Consider the following 22,152-nt stretch of genomic DNA (forward strand, 5'->3'; position numbering starts at 1 on the left):
TGGTAGACAACGTCCCCTGCCCACAGTGAGTTTACAGTCCAGAAGGGGAGACAGATATTAAGTTGGTAAACAGATAGACTCTATGTTATATTGTACTCTCCCAAGCGCTTATTCCAGTGCTGTGCACACAGTAGGGAAGCAGCGTGGCTCAGTGGAAAGAACCTGGGCTTTGGAGTCAGAGGTCATGGGTTCAAATTCTGACTCCACCAACTGTCAGCTGTGTGACTTTGGGCAAGTCACTTCACTTCTCTGTGCCTCAGTTACCTCATCTGTAAAATGGGGATTGACTGCGAGCCCCACGTGGGACAACCAGATCGCTTTGTAAACTCCCCAGCGCTTAGAACAGTGCTTTTGCTTTATTTTGTTAGTATGTTTGGTTTTGTTCTCTGTCTCCCCCTTTTAGACTGTAAGCCCACCGTTGGGTAGGGACTGTCTCTATGTGTTGCTAACTTGTACTTCCCAAGCGCTTAGTACAGTGCTCTGCACACAGTAAGTGCTCAATAAATATGATTGATTGATTGATTTGCACATAGTAAGTGCTTAATAAATGCCATTATTATTATTATTATTATTATTATTACAGTAAGCACTCAATAAGTACAATTGATTAACACAAGCGTCCTGAATTGGATGATGGGCTGCCATGATTAGGAAGCTCAGTTTAAAATGACGGTGCCACTCAAGCCATTATTCCGCAACTGCATTTTGTAAAGTAGCTATCCTCTGAGAAGTTTTTAAATCTAAAGGCGTGAAACTGTGTTTTCTCCTTCACAATTCTTTTTCCTCTCCATCTCAGAGAATGAGATGAAGTGGAGGTTTCATTACAGGAAGGTTTATTCGGACAGATTGACAGCAATTTCCCCCCTCAGCAATCACAGGAACTCGTTAGGGGGTCTGAATTGGAACCGAGTTCTTCCGAGAATTTGGGGCCTTTTATGAAAGTGACCGTCTGTCCATCAGTTGTCCACCGTGTTTCTTAGACTTCCTCGCTCAGCGTCTTCTCTCGTGCTGTCGAGTCGTCTCCGACATAACGACGCCGTGGACGCATCTCTCCCAGAGCACCCCGCCTCCATCTGCAGTCGTTCTGGTAGTGGATCCAGAGAGGATTCTTGGTAAAAATATGGAAATGGTTGCCTTTTGCGCGGTAAACTTGTCTCCACCCTCGACTCTCTCCCGTGCCGCTGCTGCCCAGCACGGGTGAGTTTTGACTTGTAGCAGATTAATTTGCACTCGCTAGCCCCTGGCCAAGCTAGAATGGAATGGACGGGCCTCAGTTTGACTCTCCCTCCCATAGTCGAGACTGGTGGAGGACTGGAAACTCTTCAGGTGCCATCCTGAAAGGTGTCTAACCAGTGTAATTGATGAACGGTTTCAACTGGGGTGATCTTTTCTTATCCAGAATCTAATTTTTGTTTGGCTTTTGTCGTATATGTGAAGTGCTTACTACGTGCCGGGCACTGCACTGAACCCTGGAGTAGATAAAAACTAATCAAGTTTGACCCAGTCCCTGTCCCACCTGGGGCTCACTGTCATAATCCCCAGTTTACAGATGAGGAAACTGAGGCGCAAGAAGTTCAGTGACTTGCCCAAGGTCGCACAGCAGACGAGTGTTTAGGGGAGACAAAGGCTTTTACAAGCATCCTTGTGGGGTTTGCACAAATCACAGGCTGTAGTTGAAGCTAGAGCAGTTGAGTGACAGAGATTACTACCCACCTAGGTGTGAACTCTTAGAAGGCCGTAGGGATGATGTGAAGAGAATCGAGGTGTTGTGGTGTTGTCTCTAATGTGTTTTATGTTCCCTGGGAGAGAGGCACTATATAAATACAGTGCTGATAGCACTGGGGCTTAGTCTCCTTGGGGGATAAGTGGGTGTGTATACATCGTGAAGATTTGTGCAGGGAAAGATCCAGGGGGAAAAACCACTTAGTTTTTCAGATTCAGAATAGCAAAGTTGTTGTGCCCTTTGGGGCTGGAACTGTATTTTCTGTGCAACGTTTTCAGTAACATGAAGTTCCAGTATGAGAGCCATGAAATTCCAGAGCATGTTTTAATACAGTATTTATTTTTCATCCGTTTGCTTTTGAGGTACAATTATATTTTATTAAGTATGCCGAGCTAAGGAAAAGACTTGAGTGGTCGGCAAAGGTGGCCATGTCACATTTTCTACGAACCGAACCATGTGGTTTGAAACCTATTTTCGACTTTAGACAATCACTTAAAATGTTAATCAGCACATCTTCACTTTTAGCATGGTAGTGTCTATAATAATAATAATAATAATGGTGGTATTTGTTAAGCGCTTACTATGTGTAAAGCACTGTTATGAGCACTGGGGGGGATGCAAGGTGATCAGGTTGTCCCACGTGAGGCTCACAGTCTTAATCCCCATTTTACAGATGAGGGAACTGAGGCCCAGAGAAGTTAAGTGACTTGCCCAAAGTCACACGGCTGACAATTGGTGGCGCGGGATTTGAACTCAAGGCCTCTGACTCCAAAGCCCGTGCTCTTTCCACTGAGCCACGCTGCTAATTTTTATGGTACATAATGGTCATTCATTCAATCGTATTTATTGAGCACTTACTGCGTGCAGAGCACTGTACTAAGCGCTTAGCACTGTACTAAGTGCTTAATTGTCATTTTCTAATGTATTTCTAATGTATTACTTTTAAATATTGCTGTATTTTCTGCATTAATGTTTCATTTTTATGTTGTCATGCTTTGTATTTATATCTTAATTTCAAATTTACTTCATATTCCACTATTTCCCATCGCTAATATATTATAGTGTCTGTCTCCCCTTGTAGATTGTAAGCTCCTTGTGGGCAGAGATCCTGTCTACCAACTCTGCAGCGTGGCTTAGTGGAAAGAGCCCAGGCTTGGGAGTCACAGGATGTGAGTTCTATTCCCGGCTCTGCCACTTGTCTGCTGTGTGACCTTGGGCAAGCCACTTCACTTCTCTGGGCCTCAGTTACCTCATCCTTAAAATGGGGAGTACATGGGGCAACCTGATTACCTTATATCTACCCCAGCGCTTAGAACAGTGCTTGGCACATAGGAAACAGTTATTATTATTATTATTATTATTAACAATCAGTGGTACTTATGAATGCTTACTGTGTGCAGAGCTGTGTATTTAGAGTTTGAAGTGTACTTTCCCAAGTGCTTAGTATAGTATAATTATAATATAGTATTATATGATATAGTATAATTATAGTATAATAGTATAGTATAATTCTCTTATCTGTACATATTTATTGTATTTATTTTATTTTATTATGTTTTGTTTTGTTCTCTGTCTTCCCCTTCTAGACTGTGAGCCCACTGTTGGGTAGCGACCGTCTCTATATGTTGCCAACTTGTACTTTCCAAGCGCTTAGTACAGTGCTCTGCACACAGTAAGCGCTCAATAAATACGATTGAATGAATGACTGAATGAATCACCCCCAAACCCAATGCTTACCTCCCTAAACGTAACTGATCGAGACCAAGAGGAGGTTAACAATCTTCCGAGCCCCTCCCCAGGTTGCTTCCTTGCAGGCCTAAGCAAATCGTCTGTTGGGTGACCTTGGGCAAGTCACTTAACTTCTCTGTGCCTCGGTTTCCTCATCTGTAAAATGGGAATTAAGACTGTGAGCCCCATGTGGGACAGGGACTGTGTCCAACCTGATTAGCTTGTATCCACCCCGGTGGTTAGTACAGTACCTGGCTTATAGTAAGCGCTTACCAAATACCACAATTTTTATTAACCATTTTTCCACCTTCCTTCTAGGTCCTGCTTTCTCCAAGTCCAGTCTGCTTTCCAGTTCTGTGTGATTTCGGTTGAATGGCATTTTCTCTGTTTTCAGATTTGTCAGCAGTGGCTAACTCAGTGCTTCTGGAATTACCTGGACTGGGAGGAGATCTGCCACTATATTGCAACGTGCGTTTTCCTGGGTCCTGATTACCAGGTCTATCTGTGCATAGCCATTTTCAAGCATCTGCAGCAAGATATTCTTCAACACACTCAGACTCAGGATCTCCAGGTCTTTCTGAAGGTGAATGCATTTGATTTAGCAGTAAAACATATCGGAGGAAAGCTGGGGTGGAAGGGGTTTTGTGTGTGTGTGTGTGTGTGTTTTTAGGCACTTTGTTCCTCCCTTCTGTTCCTTTCCCTTTGGACCAAGTGCTGGGATAGATATAAGCTAATCACAGGGCCACATACGGCTCACAGTCTTAACCCCCATTTTAGAGATGAGGAAACTGAGGCACAGAGAAGTGAAATAATTTGCCCAAGGTCACCACAACAGGCAACCGGCGGAGCCGAGTTTAGAGCGCAGGCCCTCTGAGTCCCAGACCGTGCTCTTTCCACTAGGCCATGGTGCTTCTCTTTGTATCTAACTTGTATCTGCCAGCGCTTAGCACAGTGCTTGACACATAGTAAGTGCTTACCAACTACCATAAAAGTAAAAGAAGATTTTTTTTAGAAACACCATGCCTTTTGTTTCATTCAGAGACCATTAGCAATGTTGTTTTAGACTGTTTTAGACGGTGAGCCCACTGTTGGGTAGGGACTGTCTCTATATGTTGCCAACTTGTACTTTCCAAGCACTTAGTACAGTGCTCGGCACACAGTAAGTGCTCAATAAATATGATTGATTGTTTTATTGCAAATCTTTCTTTCTGAAGGGTTTTCATTCCTGGTGTGTTCTCCAAAAATGTAAATTGCAGATAATTTTTTAAGTAGTTTTGAGATATTATGCTTCAGCAAACTTGCATTCTTCTAGATAGCCTTGCCCTCTTTTAAATAATTCTGTAGCATTTTATTCAGAAATGTTGCTGTTTAATATCTATAATAATGTGGCTTTAAATCTAATGCTTTGTGCAGAGCACCTCCTATTTGCAATTCATAGAATGGATTATATCCACACACCTCTTAATATCCCGTCTCTGATTTACAGTAGAACGGTGTTCTCATTAGAAATGCCTTCATTTTTTTTTAATGATCCCTTTTCAATTTTTGGTGTGCTCTTCTAAGAGGAAGAAGAGATTTCCAGTAAATATGAGCTTTGAACACCCTTCATCAGGTGTCTCTTCTCTAAATTCAACAGATTTTGACTTTGTTGACCTTTAGTGTAAAGGGTATAAAGTCTCCGTCATGGACCATCAGCATACTCATTGGTCGAGATTACATGGCAGGTGATTTGGGGGGGATTTTATATACATTTTTGACCTAGTCTATTTTGACCTAATCCTGCAGAAGGAAACCCACCCCTCATTGCCAAATTAAGATGAGCAGTGATTGTCCTATTCAGACAAAGAAACTAAATAACACAACTTTCCCTTCCCTATCGTCATTTCCGGCTACTGCTCTTCTCCGGCCCCTCTCCGGTGTCTCCTCATCCTTTTTTTTACATGCTAACCCAAGCTAGAAATAGTACTTTAAGGGTCTGGCTAGTGAAGAAAATAGCAACAGTACCTTACTACCCAGCGCTTAGAACAGTGCTTTGCACATAGTAAGCGCTTAATAAATGCCATCATTATTATTACCTCATTCAGCTTGGAATTGACTCTGACCCCCAGATCTTTTTCTGTCTGTGATTGTGGCTAGCCCTGCCTCCATTAATGGTATTTATTTTTGGTCCCTCTATGTACCTGACTGAACCTCTCCCAGTTGAATTTTACCCCTACTACTAACTGAATTTCACCCTACTTCCCAACTTGTTACAGTCACTGTGACTATTAATAGTAATAATAATAATAATTGTGGTATTTAAGTGCTTACTATGTGCCAGACACTGTACTAAGCGCCGGGGTGGACACAAGAAAATCGGTTTGGACACAGTCCCTGTCCCACATGGGGCTCAGTGTTAATCCCCATTTTACAGATGAGGTAATGGAGGCACAGAGAAGTGAAGCGACTTGTCCAAAGCCACACAGCAGACAAGTGGCAGAGCTGAGATTAGAACCCATGACTTTCTGACTCCTAGGTTCATGCTCTATCCACTGAGCCCGCTGTTGGGTAGGGACCGTCTCTATATGTTGCCAACTTGTACTTCCCAAGTGCTTAATACAGTGCTCTGCACACAGTAAACACTCAATAAATACGATTGAATCATCATCATCATCATCATCAATCATATTTATTGAGCGCTGTGTGCAGAGCACTGTACTAAGAGCTTGGGAAGTACAAATTGGCAACATATGAATGAATGAATATTATTGCACCCAGTTTGGTTACAGTTGTAGCTTCAAATCTTTTTTATTCCTTCACCCAGGCTGTCAACAAATTGATTGATTCTAGACTGTGGGTGGGGAATGTGTTAACAACACATTGTTAACAATAATAATAATGATTATGCTATTTGTTAGGTGCTTACCATGTGCCAAGCACTGTTCTAAGCACTGGGGTGTTCTAAACACAAGGTAATCAGGTTGGACACAAAGCCCGTCCCTTATGGGGCTCACAGACTTAGTCCCATTTTATAGATGAGGAAACTAATAATAAAACGATGGCATTTATTAAGCACTTACTATGTGCAAAGCACTGTTCTAAGCACTGGGGAGATTACAAGGTGATCAGGTTGTCCCACGGGGGGCTCACAGTCTTAATCCCCATTTTTACAGATGAGGTAACTGAGGCCCAGAGAAGTGAAATGACTTGTCCAAAGTCACACAGCTGACAACAGGCAGAGCTGGGATTTGAACCTGTGACCTCTGACTCCAAAACCCAGGCTCTTTCCACTGAGCCACGCTGCTTCCCAACTAAGGCACAGAGTAACTAAGTGACTCTCCCAAAGTCACACAGCAGACATATGGCAGAGCTGGGATTAGAACTCAGGTCCTTCTGGCTCCCAGGCTCGTGCTGTAGCAGGCCACCTTGCTTGGATTCTCCCAAGCACTAAGTACAGTGTTGTGCACACAGTAAACACTCAATAAATATGATCGATCAACTGAACTGAGGAACAACGCTTGCTGGGAAACCATAACCCTATGCCCCGCAATTTGATACCGAGTATATACTGATAACTGTATATATGTATATATATTTGTACGTATTTATTACTCTATTTTCTTGTACATATCTATTCTATTTTATTTTGTTAATTTGTTTTGTTCTCTGTCTCCCCCTTCTAGACTGTGAGCCCACTGTTGGGTAGGGACCGTCTGTATATGTTGCCAACTTGTACTTCCCAAGCGCTTAGTACAGTGCTCAGCACACAGTAAAGGCTCAATAAATACGATTGATTGACTGATTGATTGAGTCACTGATGGCGGCCCTTTAGGAGTGACCCTTGAGCCAACCTTCCCTTCCAGTGTATAAATTCCCAGCTAGTCACTGAGGAGGGTGTATAAGGTATTCATTCTTTCATTCAGTCGTATTTATTGAGCACTTACTGTGTGCAGAGCACTGTACTAAGCGGTTGGGAAGTCCAAGTTGGCAACATATAGAGGCGGTCCCTACCCCACAGCGGGCTCACAGTCTAGAAGGGGGAGACAGACAACAAAACAAAATGTATTAACAAAAGAAAATAAATAGAATTAGACCTGGTGAACAGCCTCTCGGCTTCTCCTCTTCCACTATGGCATGTTGTCTTCCCAGAAAGAATCTTCCTGGCCTGTCATCATTTGCTGTAAATAAAGTCACGTTCCTTACACTCTTTTCCCAGTGGTATTGTTGTTCCCCATGCAGAGTCAGTTTTGGACTTGGACAGAGCAGTCTGGCGCCCTAGTTTTTTCCCCACCTCCTTTTCACTGCCCATGTGTGGGCATCAGGACTCAAACACCAACTGCCAAATTGCTGGGAAATCTGGGCAGAGAAAGGAAGAGGCCAAGGTGTCAACCTGGTAGTGTTGCCAACTTGTACTTCCCAAGCGCTTAGTACAGTGCTCTGCACACAGTAAGCGCTCAATAAATACGATTGATTGGTTGATAGTGTGAATGTAGGGGTGGAGCACTGAGGGAGCAGGGCTTTGAAGAAAAGAGGGAAACAAATGGAAGCGGAGGAGGCATGAGGCAGAGGAGGGAAAAGAAAAGTTGGGAGAAATAGGGAGAGAAGGAGAAAGGGAGAAAAAAGGAGAGGAAAGAGAGAAAGGAAGGGGTTAGAGGAGAAAGAATTAGAGGAAGAAAGGGGGAAAAGGAGAGTGAGAAAGAGAGAGAGAGAGCACAAAAATGGGAAGGGGAGGAAGGAGACAATGATTAGAAGGCGTTTGAGACTGAGGAGGTAATGCTATTTCTTGAACCCCCTCCGGATGCAATGCTAAATGCTTGAAAAAGTACGGCAAAAAAATGGACATGTTTCCTACCCACAAGGAGCATATACGCTAATGAGAGAGACAGACTTAACAATACTTCCAGATAGAGTAATTAGAATGAATAATGGAATATGTAGTTGAATAGAATTTATCCAGAAGTAGCAAGATAGTATCAAATAACTACATAAGTGCTAGAAATGGCTTCTGGGTTGATTGTAAATTATATATTTATATTAATGTCTGTCTCCTCCTCTAAACTGTAGTCAGGGAACGTGTCTACCGACTCTGTCTTATTGTACCCTCCAAAGCACTTAGTACAGTTCTCTGCACACAATACGCGCTCATTAGATACCATTGATGATGATGATAAAACTTGGGTGGTGGGAATAGATCAGGGAAGGCTTATTGTAGGAGGAGGGATTTTAGGAGGGCTTTGAATTTGTAGTATGATGGATTCGGAGAAGAAGGCGGTTTCACGCAGGGGGTTGTAGCATAAGGAAGGTAGAGTTTGGTAGTTTGGGACAAACACAGAGAGTGAGTTGGGGAGAAGTTGGTGAAGATGAAGAGAGCTGGTGGAGACTGAGTAGGGAATGTGTTTACCAACTCTGTTATAATGTACTCTCCCAAATGCCAATCTCCTGCCATGATAAAGCATCGATTCAGAGGAGAGGTTTGATACCGCAAAAAAAAAAAAAAAAAAATACAGGCAGCCTACCAGGTCAAAGGACAGCACAGACAAAGCTTGCTACAGGAGCCTGTAAGTGATGATGAGGGCCAGGCAAAAATTGTTCAGGCATAAAAGGAAAGGAAATGATAAGGGATGAGAGGGGAAAAGAGTGAGGAAATAGTTAATGAGAGGAGAACAAAACCCAAGTTGGCCAAATGGTACCTGAAAGCAAAGCTATTAGAACTACAAAAAAAAAAAATGATTGAAATAAAGTTATCGATGATGAAAAACAAACCTACTGAAAAAACAGAGATAGAAAAGTCAGTGAAATAACTGAAAAACCACAGATATGATCACAAAAAGAAAATCTCAAAGGGAAAACATGCAGTGTTAGCAAACAGAGATAAGGTAAATAAAACTTCACCAAAAAAGAGAGAAAAAAGAAAGTACAGCGACCGCCGAATGAATGACAAGGGGAAAATACAAAATTCTCGGAACGGGGCAGAATTTCAGGAAGGGGAACAAGCTATTTGCCACCTGATGTAAAGAAAGAATTTTGAAGAAAGAGGAGAGAGCCTGCAAGGGAAAGATTGTTTTCAGAAGTGAAAATAGTGAAGTAGAAATTAGTCATTATTAATGCTAACATAGCAGAAGGGGGAAAGAACACCAGCTGATAAAGAAGAGACAATGGGGGAAACCCAAGGGAAGATGGGAGCAGAGTGGAACAGAAGGAAGGAAAATGACAAGAGGGGTGAAGAGAGAGAAAAGACACCGTCCTGGGATGGGAAGGAAGCGGCATGACCTATTCCTCATTCATTCATTCAATCGTATTTATTGAGCGCTTACTGTGTGCAGAGCACTGTACTAAGTGCTTGGGAAGTACAAGTTGGCAACATATAAAGACGGTCCCTACCCAACAACGGGCTCACAGTCTAGAAGGGGGAGACAGACAACAAAGCAAAACATGTGGACAGGTGTCGAGTCATCAGAACAAATAGAAGTAAAGCTAGATGCACATCATTAACAAAATTCATTCATTCATTCATTCAATCGTATTTATTGAGTGCTTACCGTGTGCAGAGCACTGTACTAAGTGCCTGGGAAGTACAAGTTGGCAACATATAGAGATGGTCCCTACATAACAACAGGCTCACAGTCTAGAAGGGGGAAACAGACAACAAAGCAAAACATGTGGACAGGTGTCAACTCATCAGAACAAATAGAAGTAAAGCTAGATGCACATCATTAACAAAATTCATTCATTCAATCATATTTATTGAGCGCTTACTGTGTGCAGAGCACTGTACTAAGTGCTTGGGAAGTACAAATTGGCAACATATAGAAACGGTCCCTACCCAACAACAGGCTCACAGTCTAGAAGGGGGAAAAAGACAACAAAACATGTGGACAGGTGTCAAGTCATCAGAATAAAAAGAAATAAAGCTAGATGCCCATCATTAACAAAAAAATTGAATAGTAAATATGTACAAGTAAAATAGAGTAATAAGCCTGTATAAACATATATACAGGTGCTGTGGGGAGGGGAAGGAGGTAGGGCGGGCCGGATGGGGAGGAGGAGAGGAAAAAGGGGGCTCAGTCTGGGAAGGCCTCCTGGAGGAGGCCTGAGAAATCATCAGCCTTCAGCAGAGCAATTCAAAACTAAGTGTTGAACAATTCCTCTCCATATTTTGCTTACTATTTTTTAATCCCCTTTCTTATTTTCACATATTCCCCGTCTGTTTTTGTTGCCTGAATGCAAATCAGAAAGCACTGCTAAAAATGGCAAAATTATAATGGCCATGAAGTTTTTCCATTAAACCCAATGAATAGTAAATATGTACAAGTAAAATAGAGTAATAAATCTGTACAAACATATATGCAGGGGCTGTGGGGAGGGGAAGGGGATGGGGAGGGGCAGAGTAAGAAGGGGGCTCAGTCTGGGAGTCAGGACATTGGGGTCAGAACCCCAGTTCTGCCACTTGTCTACTGTGTGATGTTGAGCAAGTTACTTTACTTCTCTGTGCCTCAATTTCCTCACCTGGAAAACTGTGGGTAATAATAACGATGGTATTTGTTAAGCACTTACTACGTGCCAGGCACTGTACTAAGCCGGACACAGTCTTTGTCCCATCTGGGGCTCAAAGTCTCAATCCCCCATTTTACAGATGAGGTAACTGAGGCCCCCCAAAATGAAGTGACTTGCCAAAGGTGACATCAGACAAGTGGCAGAGCCAGGATTCGAACCTATGACCTTCTGACTCTGAGGCCTGTGCTCTATCCACTAGGCCATGCTGATTTGTGAGCCCACTGTTGGGCAGGGACCGTCTCTATATGTTGCCAGGTTGTACTTCCCAAGCGCTTAGTACAGTGCTGTGCACACAGTAAGCGCTCAATAAATATGATTGATTGATTGATTTGTCTCCTTATCGGTTAAACCTTGATGAGCCCCATGTAGGACTGAGACTATGCCTAATTTAAGTAAAGTGTGTCTATCCCAGAACTCAGCAAATACCAAATGATTTATTATTAGGAAGTTTGGGAGGGCGAGGGGGAAAGAGAGAGAAAGAAACATGCATGATTTAGGGATGGAAATGATCATATTTGTTAAGCACTTACTATGTGTCAGGCACTGTACTAAGGTGGACACAGTCTCTGTCCCATTTGGGGCTCAGTCTCCATCCCCATTTTACAGATGAGGTAACTGAGGCAGAAGCAGTGTGGCTCAGTGGAACGAGCACGGGGTTTAGTGTAAAAGGTCATGGGTTCAAATCCCAGCTCCGCCAATTGTCAGCTGTGTGACTTTGGGCAAGTCACAACTTCTCTGCGCCTCAGTTACCTCATCTGTAAAATGGGGATTAAGACTGCGAGCCCCACATGGGACAACCTGATCACCTTGTAACCTCCCCAGCGCTTAGAACAGTGCTTAGCACATAGTAAGTGCTTAATAAAATGCCATCATTATTATGGAAAGGGAGGAGGAAGCCCATTACAAAAAATCTCATTGGAAAGACATTATAGTCCAGTGGAAAAAGTATGACTCCTAGAGTCAAAACTATTTTTTAGTCTCGGTTCTGACACTGACCTGCTGGGTGACCTTGAGCACGTCACATAGCCTCTCTGGTCTCCTTTTCCTCGGTGTAAAGTAGAATGCCTCTCCTACCTCCCAGGCATGTGGTGAGGACAAAATAGGAGAACTAACATGAAGGCCTTTGGAAAAATCAAAGCGCTATGGAAATTTCTGGTAAAAAAAATATGAAGAGAAGCAGGGAATTAAACAGGGAGAGTAAACATGAAGGAAAACATGTCTGTATAATCCAGTAGAAGGACGGGCTATTCTGCTAGTTCTTTAGAAAAACGTTTTCTGCTATGGCAGCTCAGATCAATACAGAAATGAATTTATGATTAAAATCTTAAAACAGGAACTAGGGAACAAATTAACTTTTGTGATGCAAATCTGGGGACACTTATCCATTAAATACCACAAGTATATGTTAAATCAGATACCCTTCAGCTGAAATAGCAGAAGATTGAATCGTCCGTTTCATAGTTACAACTTTCTGTTCTCTGACAGGCGCCATGGAAGCAGGAAGCAAAAAAGAAAATCAAGCAACTTTGTCCAAAAACATTTGAATAGATGAATTTAACCAGTCACCCTTCAAAGACTATTTCGCTGAAGTGATTCAGAAACGTTGTTTCAAGTTCTTTTCCTTTTAGTCTATAGAGATGGGCTTTTTCATAGAAACTTGAATCTCATTTCTTCACAGAAACCATAGAATCATTCCACCATTAGACCCACCCTGACTGATTTTACCACTTGTAGAAATGAATTGAGGACACGGTACTTTCTTGAATCTGTAGCTGTTTGCTAGCTACTTACTTCTTCATTAAGTAGGCCCCTCGTAAGCTGGAAATTCAGCCTTATTTAGGACACTTTATAACCCTGCTTTCTCTGGCCTGTTTTTCAGAAATGGATGGATTTTGAATTATCTGCCTGCATGATCTGTCAGTGTAGCACAAATCTCATATCATCACTGTTTCCTGGAACTTGATATTCCTAGACCAGATTTAAGGGTATGCCTGTAGGTTGGTCAGGAAGCTTCTGTAGGACATTCATTATTTCATTCCTTAAATGGTATACATGTGAAATGAGTCATTTCTCAGCAACCCAAGTGCTAAATACCGTATTTGTGAATTCTTCAGGCTTCTCCCTACTCTGCTATCCTTTGGCCTGTCTTCTGCTGCTCCCTTCTGCTTCCTAGCATCTTCAGCAAAGCTGAAAAGAGACAAGAGAAAGAAAGTAAAACTCAAAACCAGTCAATTTTGCTACTTGATAGCATTTTACAAAGGTTAGATGGGGGCACGGAAGCTAAATTTAAATGAAAGATTGAAGGTGAGAAGTTTGGATTGCCCTTGTGTTTTTATACTGGGCTTTCCCTCATCCACGTTAGCACGTAGACATTTGCTCTGTAAAGTGAATGAGGACAAGCAGGGCATAAAAACACGCAGATAAACCAAACGCTACCACATTCTTCCTTCTACTGTCAGTTACCTGGCTTGTTGCCTCTGTGAGGAGTATTTGGATTCTTTTTCTATGTGCTGGACACTGTGCTAGCGCTCAGGTAGATAGAAGATGATCAGGTTTGAGCGCAGTCCTTGTCCCACACGGGGTTCACAGCCTTCATCCTCACTTTACAGATGAGGCAACTGAGGCCCAGAGAAGTGAGTGACTTGTCCAAGGTCACACAGCAGACAAGTGGCAGATCTGGGATTCGAACCCACGTCCTCTGACTCCTGGGTCTGTGTTCTTTCCACTAGGCCACACTGCTTCTCTGCATTTGGAGTGCCCTGATTTGGAAATGAGTTGCCTAGTTGTCCTAACTCCTCTCATCACACCCTCTCATCCCCCTCTTCCTTTCACCTCACCGTCCCAACCTATCCTCACCCCCGCCCCAAGATGGTCCCCAGAGATGATCAAACCACTCCTTTCATTAAGCAATCAATCATATTGATTGATCGCTTACAGTATGCAGAGCACTGTACTGCACCCTTGGGAGAACTCAGTACAACAGAGTTGGTAATAATAATAATGATGGCATTTATTAAGCGCTGACTACGTGCAAAGCACTGTTCTAAGCGCTGGGGAGGTTACAGGGTGATCAGGTTGTCCCACGGGGGGCTCACAGTCTTAATCCCCATTTTACAGATGAGGCCCAGAGAAGTGGCCGTATTTCCTGCCCACAGCGAGCTTACAGTCTAGAGTTAACAGTTTAAGCGATTAAAATGGCTGAAGCGGATATTCCTACTACCTTGGTGTTTATTTGTTGTGGTTTGAGCCCCGAGCCACCATTCCAAACTATAAAACTGGAAAAGCAGGGATTAGCGAGCTCTGCCACTCTGGCCCATTTAAATAATTGACTTCAGAAAAGCAGCGTGGCTTAGTGGAGAGAGCCCGGGCTTGGGAGTCAGAGGTTGTAGGTTCTAATCCCACCTCTGCCACTTGTCAGCTGTGTGACTTTGGACAAGTCACTTCACTTCTCTGTGCCTCAGTTCCCTCATCAGTAAAATGGGGATGAAGACTGTGAGCCCCACATGGGACAACCTGATTACTTTGTATCTCCCCAGCGCTTAGAACAGCACTTGGCACATAGTAAGCACTTGACAAATACCATCATTATTATTATTATTATTTGAATCGAATTGGTTTAAAGCCTATTAGGGAATATGCTGGAAAAGAGGAAACCAAGGAGTGTAGTGAGGAGCTAAAGCCACGAACGCTCAGCTCCCTGGCTCTCTAGTCACCCTCATTCAAAAGCAGCAGCTTGACCTAGTGAATAGAGCACAGGTCTGAGAGTCTCTTTTAGACTGTGAGCCCACTGTTGGGTAGGGACTGTCTCTATATGTTGCCAATTTGTACTTCCCAAGCACTTAGTACAGTGCTCTGCACATAGTAAGTGCTCAATAAATACGATTGATGATGAAGAACCTGGGTTAAGCACTTGACAAATACCATAAAAAAAAAGGGGGGTAGAGGCTGTCGCAGTCACCCCGAACATGTCCTGCTTTGGTTAGCGGTGTTACCTTTTGGAGTATTCAGATCTGAATGATGAAGTGCCCTCTTGAAGAACAATCTAATCAAATGACATAATCCCCTCCCTTCAACACTACTTTAAGCAGGATGTGTTTTTAGTGTCTGGCAAGTCTTAGCATGCACATGGAGGGGTAACATTGCCAGTTAGAAACATGGTAATCGTAAATTGTACTTCCTATTATGACAAAAGGAGAACCCTTTCTTCGGGCCCCAAATATTACGATAATGCTGTATATCAGCGTGAAGCAGTGTTCCCTAGTGGATAGAGCACAGGTCTGGGAATTGGAAGGACCTGGGTTCTAATCCCAGCTCCACCGCTTGTCCGCTGTGTGACCTTGGGCAAGTCACTTCACTTCTCTGTTCCGAAGTTACCTCATCTGTACAATGGGGGTTAAGATTTTGAGCCCCGTGTAGGACATGGACTTATCTTATTATCTTGTCCTCAGGCTATCCCTTTCACTGATTTTAAGAGGTGGCCGAGAAGGGCACTTGATCTGCCAATTTGCCTTTCTGCCAGCCCCTTAACGGTGTCAGTCTGAGGAGAGGTCTCTTCCTGTCAGGCCTCTCACTTGCCCATTAGAAGCAGGTGAGAGGCCTGACAGGAAGAGAACTCTCCTCAGAAAGTGCTTAACAAGTACTGTAATTATAAATAATTATTCTCTGTACCTCAGTTGCCTCAACTTTACAATGGGGATTAAGATTTTGAGTTCTACATAGTACATGGACTGTGTCCAACTGGATAGAGTAAGTGCTTAACAAATACCATAATTATTTTTAGCTTGTATCTAGCCCAGTGCTTAGTACAGTGCCTGGAACATAGTAAGCACTTAACAAATACCACTATAAAAAAAAAATTAGGAAAGCAAAGCCACTGGGCCTACCCTGGACCTTTCAGCCACAAAGTCCGCCGTGTTCTGGGCCCATTGATATTACACCCCAAGACTGAATGTCCCTGGAGCTCTCATCCTATCCCGTCTGGACTACTGCACTAGCCTTCTCTCTGATCTCCCATCCTCGTGTCTCTCTCCACTTCAATCCATACTTCATGCTGCTGCCCGGATTATCTTTGTCCAGAAACGCTCTGGACATATCACTCCCCTCCTCAAAAACCTCCAATGGCTACCGATCAATCTGCGCATCAGGCAGAAACTCCTCACCCTGGGCTTCAAGGCTGTCCATCACCTCGCCCCCTCCTACCTCACCTCCCTTCTCTCCTTCTACTGCCCAGCCCGCACCCTCCGCTCCTCCACCACTAATCTCCTCACTGTACCTCGCTCTCGCCTGTCCCGCCATCGACCCCCGGCCCACGTCATCCCCCGGGCCTGGAATGCCCTCCCTCTGCCCATCCGCCAAGCTAGCTCTCTTCCTCCCTTCAAGGCCCTGCTGAGAGCTCACCTCTTCCAGGAGGCTTTCCCAGACTGAGCCCCTCCTTCCTCTCCCTCTCCCCCCTCCATCCCCCCGCCTTACCGCCTTCCCCTCCCCACAGCACCTGTATATATGTATATATGGTTGTACATATTTATTACTCTGTTTATTTATTTATTTATTTATTTTACTTGTACATTTCTATCCTACTTATTTTATTTTGTTGGTATGTTTGGTTCTGTTCTCTGTCTCCCCCTTTTAGACTGTGAGCCCACTATCGGGTAGGGACTGTCTCTATGTGATGCCAATTTGTACTTCCCAAGCGCTTAGTACAGTGCTCTGCACATAGTAAGCGCTCAATAAATACGATTGATTGATTGATTGATTGATTCTGCACATCCACAAACCTGAGGGGCATAATTTCCTCCCTAAAGAGACCCTCATCAGGACCCGTGCCCATTAGAAGCAGGTGAGAGGCCTGACAGGAAGAGAACTCTCTTCAGATTGACACTGTTAAGGGGCTGGCAGAAAGGCAAATTGGCAGTTGCCCTTAAAATCCGTGAAACAGGCAGCCCGAGGACCGTCACTCATCAATGGTATTTACTGAGCGTCCACTGTGTGCAGAGCGCTCTACTAAGTACTTGGGAGAGTACAATACAACAGGGTTGGTAGACATCATCCCTGCCCCCTTTATGGGAGCCAGACTGTGTCCTTTGGAAGTCCGGTGTCGGAAGGGCAGGGTCTCTTTTCTGCCAGCCATTACCTGCTCACTGCCAACCAGCCAGCCTGAGTTTTCAGTCCATGCTCTCTCCTTGAGTTCCTGGACCGCAGGAGTGGCAGTGCCAAGCCACAGAATCGCTTCCAAGAGAGTGATTCGGGCCCTCGGCAAATAAAATCTCTCCCACCGAGAGCAACCAACTTGTGTCTTCTGGAGTGTGTTCCTGGAAGAACCAACCGTTCTGTTCTGGAACTCCACAAATAGGGTCAAACAACTGACACGAGCGTATTGTCCTCATTCTTGGCTGCCAAGATACTAGCTGCCTGGCAAGAGGCCTAGAAGAAGTTACAAGTTACCGCAACAGGCTCAGTTGCTGTCTGGAAATTCAACATTAGGACAAACTTCAGTGAAATGCCGTGCTTGGAGAAGCAGTATGACACCAAAAAAGCGGTTATGGAAACTCAGTACAACTTCATTACAATGCCCCAACTAAATGCTGCAAACTACGGCAAGATCAAATTTTATATATATATATATAGAATATGTGTGTGTGTGTGTGTGTGTGTGTGTGTGTATATATATATATATACACACACACACTATATATATATACACATGCATATACACACATGTATATACACACACACATATATATATATATATATGTATGTGTATATATATATATATATATATATATATATATATATAAATAAATAGATTAATTCCCACCCAATTTAGCAAACTGTCAAGAATTGCCTTGTGCTGCTACTGTTGTTTCCAGTGATTACAGACAGGATGAGGCAGTGGAAATCAGTCTAAAGGGAAGAAGTCTGAAGGGAAGCAGCATGGCCTAATGGAAGAGAAACAGCGTGGCTCAGTGGAAAGAGCCCGGGCTGTGGAGTCGGAGGTCATGGGTTCAAATTCCGGCTCCTCCAATTGTCAGCTGTGTGACTTCGGGCAAGTCACTTCACTTCTCTGGGCCTCAGTTCCCTCATCTGTAAAATGGGGATTAAGACTGTGAGCCCCACGTGGGACAACCTGATTACCTTGTAACCTCCCCAGCGCTTAGAACAGTGCTTTGCACATAGTAAGTGCTTAGTAAATGCCATAAAAAAAAGAAGGAGCATGAAGCTGGGAGACAGGAGACCAGGACTCTAATCCCAACTTTGCCACTTGTCTATGTGACCTTGGGTGAGTCACTTAACTTCTCTGTGCCTCAGTTCCCCGTCTGCAAAATGGGGATTTGATACCTATTCTCCCTCCTACTTAGACTCTAAGCCCCATGTGGAACCTGATTATCTTGTATTTGTTCCAGCACTTAGTACAGTGCCTTTTTGTGGTATTTGTTCATTCAGTCGTATTTATTGAGCGCTTACTTTGTGCAGAGCACACACTGTGTTAATGATGATGGCATTTATTAAACGCTTACTATGTGCAAAGCACTGTTCTAAGCGTTGTGGTAGATACAAGGTAATCAAGTTGTCCCACGTGGGGCTCACAGACTTAATCCCTTAATCCTTAATCACGGTGTTAAGCGCTTACTACATGTTACACTCTGTACCAAGCACTGGGGTAGGTACAAGCTAATCAGGTTGGACACAGTGTCCCACAAGGGGCTTACAGATGAGGTAACTGAGGCACAGAGAAGTTAAGCGACTTGCCCAAGTTTACACAGCAGGCACCTGGCAGGACTGAGATTAGAACACAGATCCTCTGACTCGTAGTGTTCCTTTTGCTAGGCCACGCAGCTCCTCAGACATGAAAGAAGCATCCCCTGCCTTTACATGACTGCAAAGAGCACGTTCATTCATTCAACCGTATTTATTGAGCGCTTACTGTGTGCAGAGCACTGTACTAAGCGCTTGGGAAGTACAAATCAGCAACTTATAGAGACGGTCCCTACCCAACAGCGGGGTCACAGTCTAGAAGGGGGAGACAGAGGACAAAACAAGTCAACAGGTGTCAATACCAGGTGGCCCACAACATGGAACGGGATGATGTCCTCACAACTCCCTGCATTCGTACTAAACGGGGCCCCATTGTGGGAAGGCAGGTCTGCAGTCCTGGGTGTTTGGGAGTGGATCTACCTTATCTCCTTTTTTGCTTTCTCCTTGACACTTGGTTCTGCATACATAAGCGCTTCCAAGCGCTTAGTACAGCGCTTTGCACGCAGTAAACGCTCAGCTACGATTGAATGAACGATTGAACATAAATGCCCAGATGTTGGCAGTGATTGTAAAGCCCTTCCCAAGCTGTCACATGTGCTATAAAGGAGGCCTCATTGTACATTTTCGTTAGATTGCAATTTAATAGGTTTATTTATCATTGCCAAACTGCCGGGAACAGCAGTGTACCTGATGGGTCCTGCAATCTCCAGGGGGAATTGGTGCTCCTCTGGCTTCTAGAGCTTCCAGGGTTCAACTGGGAATCTCTAGTAAAGAAACATTTTGGATAACGCATATTTCATGATTTAGAATGGTTTTTGAGATCTGCAGATTTTAGATGATGGGGGTTTCTCCACATACTTCGGGAACCGGAAAAAAAAACACCTGTTTTTTTTAAAAAATTATCCTTTTTCTCACACCGTCAGAAGTGCGGCAATGAGAGATGGGCAGAGCGGTCGAGGTGTGCCTCACTCTCTTTCCCACAGCTGGTGCTTTACTTCTTATTTTTTGTGTTTTTGGTTTTTTTTTGACAGGAAGAAGCATTGCGTCGATTTCGAGTGAGTGACTATTTTGAGTACATGGAAAGTCTGGAGCAGAAGCACAGGGCCGGGCTGCTGAGAGACATGAGTAACATCCGAGGGCAAAGCACCTAATTGCCAACGTGCGTTGCTGGTCCAGATTTTCCCTGGCATATGCTTAAAGGGATGCCGGGGGAATTGTGTTGATAGCCATTAAAATTCAGGCTTTTGAATGTACTTAGTGCGAAATCAATAAAGAAGGTCTTCTGAATATAATAAATCTTCAAGACGACATTTTCTAAAATCGGTGACCGGAAACAAATTCATTTTCTTAGGCTGCTTTTCAAATTGTCCTTGGGTTGCTTTCAGGGTAGTGGTTCGGTGGCTTTTCTTTGTGGTTACGGAGGGCTTGGCTTGTCTGCCCAAAATGTAACTACTGGGCTAGACTGTTTACTACTCTATTTTATTTGTACATATTTATTCTATTTATTTTATTTTGTTAATATGTTTTGTTTTGTTGTCTGTCTCCCCCTTCTAGACTGTGAGCCCGCTGTTGGGTAGGGACCATCTCTATATGTTGCCAACTTGGACTTCCCAAGCGCTTAGTACAGTAAGTGCTCAATAAATACAATTGAATGAATGAATGCCTGGATGCAGGATGCCAAGACTGTGAACCTGTTGTTCACCTGTAAACCTGGAAGACAGAAGTTCTGCCACTTATCTGCTGTGTGACCTCGGGCGAGTCACTTCACTTCTCTGTGCATCATTTACCTTATTGGTAAAATGGGGATTTAAATTGTTAGCCCCATGTGGGATATGGACTGTGTTCAATCTGATTGCCTTGCGTGGTGCCTGATTGCCTTCTAAGCCCCAGTACTTAGAATAATAATAATAATAATAATACTAATGTTGGTATTTGTTAAGTGCTTACTCATCATCAATCGTATTTATTGAGAGCTTACTGTGTGCAGAGCACTGTTCTAAGCACTAGGGTAGGAGAAGGTAATCAGGTTGTCCCACGGGGGGCTCCCAGTCTTCATCCCCATTTTACAGTTGAGGTAACTGAGGCCTAGAGAAGTGAAGTGATTTGCCCAAGGTCACACAGCTGACAAGCGGCGGAGCGGAGATTAGAACCCATGACCTCTGACTCCCAAGCACGGGATCTTTCCATTAAGCCACGCTGCTTCTTAGAACAGTGCTTGACTCATAATAAGTGCTTAACAAATGCCATGCAAGAGAGATTAAGAGGAAGGGAGCTGATGCCAGTTGTCAGGAGTTTGTGGTTGATGCAGAAAGGAACGGGTAACCATTGGCAATAGGACAGGCTTTGGTGATGTGAGTTCAGAAGGGCTTCGATCGGGGAGAACACTAATCCGCCGGGTGTGAAAAAGAGGTTTCGGGCAGAAGGCAAGGTCAGAGGAAGACATTAGTGGCGGGAGACGAAAACGAGGTACAGTGAGTAGGTTGGCTCTGATAAGAATAATGATAATAATAATAATTGTGGTATTTGTTAAGAACTTGCTCTGTGCCAAGTACTGAGGTAGATACAAGACAATCACGTCCCACTGGGGGCTCACGGTGTAAGTCGGAGGGACAACGGGTATTGAATCCTCATTTTGCAGAGAACTGAGGCGCAGTGAAGTTAAGTGATTTAATCAAGGGTCACAGAGCTGGTATGCGGCAGAGCCCTGGATTGGAACCCAGGACCTCTGACTTTCAGATCTGGGCTCTTTTCATTCATATTTGAGTGCTTACTGTGTGCAGAGCACTGTACTAAGCGCTTGGAAAGTACAATTCAGCAACAGAGACAGCCCAACAATGGGCACACAGTCCAGAGGGGGGGAAACAGACAACAAAACAGGTAGACAGGCATCAATAGTCTGGCATCAATATAAATAAATAGAATTATAGATATATCCACATCATTAATAAAATAAATAGGATAGTAGGTACATGTATACGCAAGTGCTGTGGGGCGGGGAGGGGAGGAGTCAGCGATGGGGAGTGGAGGAGGAGCAGAGCAAAAGGGGGGCTCAGTCTGGGAGGGCTTCCTGGAGGAGGTGAGCTCTCAGTAGGGCTTTGAAGGAAGGAAAAGAGCAAGTTTGGCGGATGGGCAGAGGGAGGGCATTCCAGGCCAGGGGGAGGCCGAGGGCTGGGGTCAATGGCGGGACAGGCGAGAACGAGGTACGGTGAGGAGATTAGCGGCGGAGGAGTGGAGGGTGCGGGCTGGGCTGGAGAAGGAGAGAAGGGAGGTGAGGTAGGAGGGGGCGAGGGGATGGACAGCCTTGAAGCCAATAGTGAGGGGATTTTGCTTGATATGAAGGTTGATAGGCAACCACTGGAGATTTTTGAGGAGGGGAGTGACATGCCCAGAGCCACTTCTTCTCAGAAGCTGTAGAG

The 22,152-nt window shown here is 44.1% G+C and overlaps 1 protein-coding gene across 4 annotated transcripts in view; it reads left to right on the top strand.

The window, feature by feature from the left end:
• TBC1D32 (TBC1 domain family member 32) overlaps positions 1-20,155 on the top strand; it is a 323,193-nt gene extending 303,038 nt beyond the window's left edge. For 3 of the 4 annotated variants that reach the window (XM_038761204.1, XM_038761221.1, XM_038761231.1), the window contains 2 exons: positions 3,846-4,034; positions 19,768-20,155. In XM_038761204.1, coding sequence (XP_038617132.1) covers positions 3,846-4,034; positions 19,768-19,887 — 309 coding nt within the window. In that variant the 3' untranslated portion in view covers positions 19,888-20,155. Of the gene's footprint in view, positions 1-3,845; positions 4,035-12,469; positions 13,436-19,767 lie in introns of those variants that run through there. The other variant, XM_038761213.1, reaches the window with a different exon arrangement.
• Positions 20,156-22,152: the final 1,997 nt, after the last annotated feature.

This window comes from Tachyglossus aculeatus, chromosome 2 (assembly GCF_015852505.1).
Source record: "Tachyglossus aculeatus isolate mTacAcu1 chromosome 2, mTacAcu1.pri, whole genome shotgun sequence".
NCBI lineage: Eukaryota > Metazoa > Chordata > Mammalia > Monotremata > Tachyglossidae > Tachyglossus > Tachyglossus aculeatus.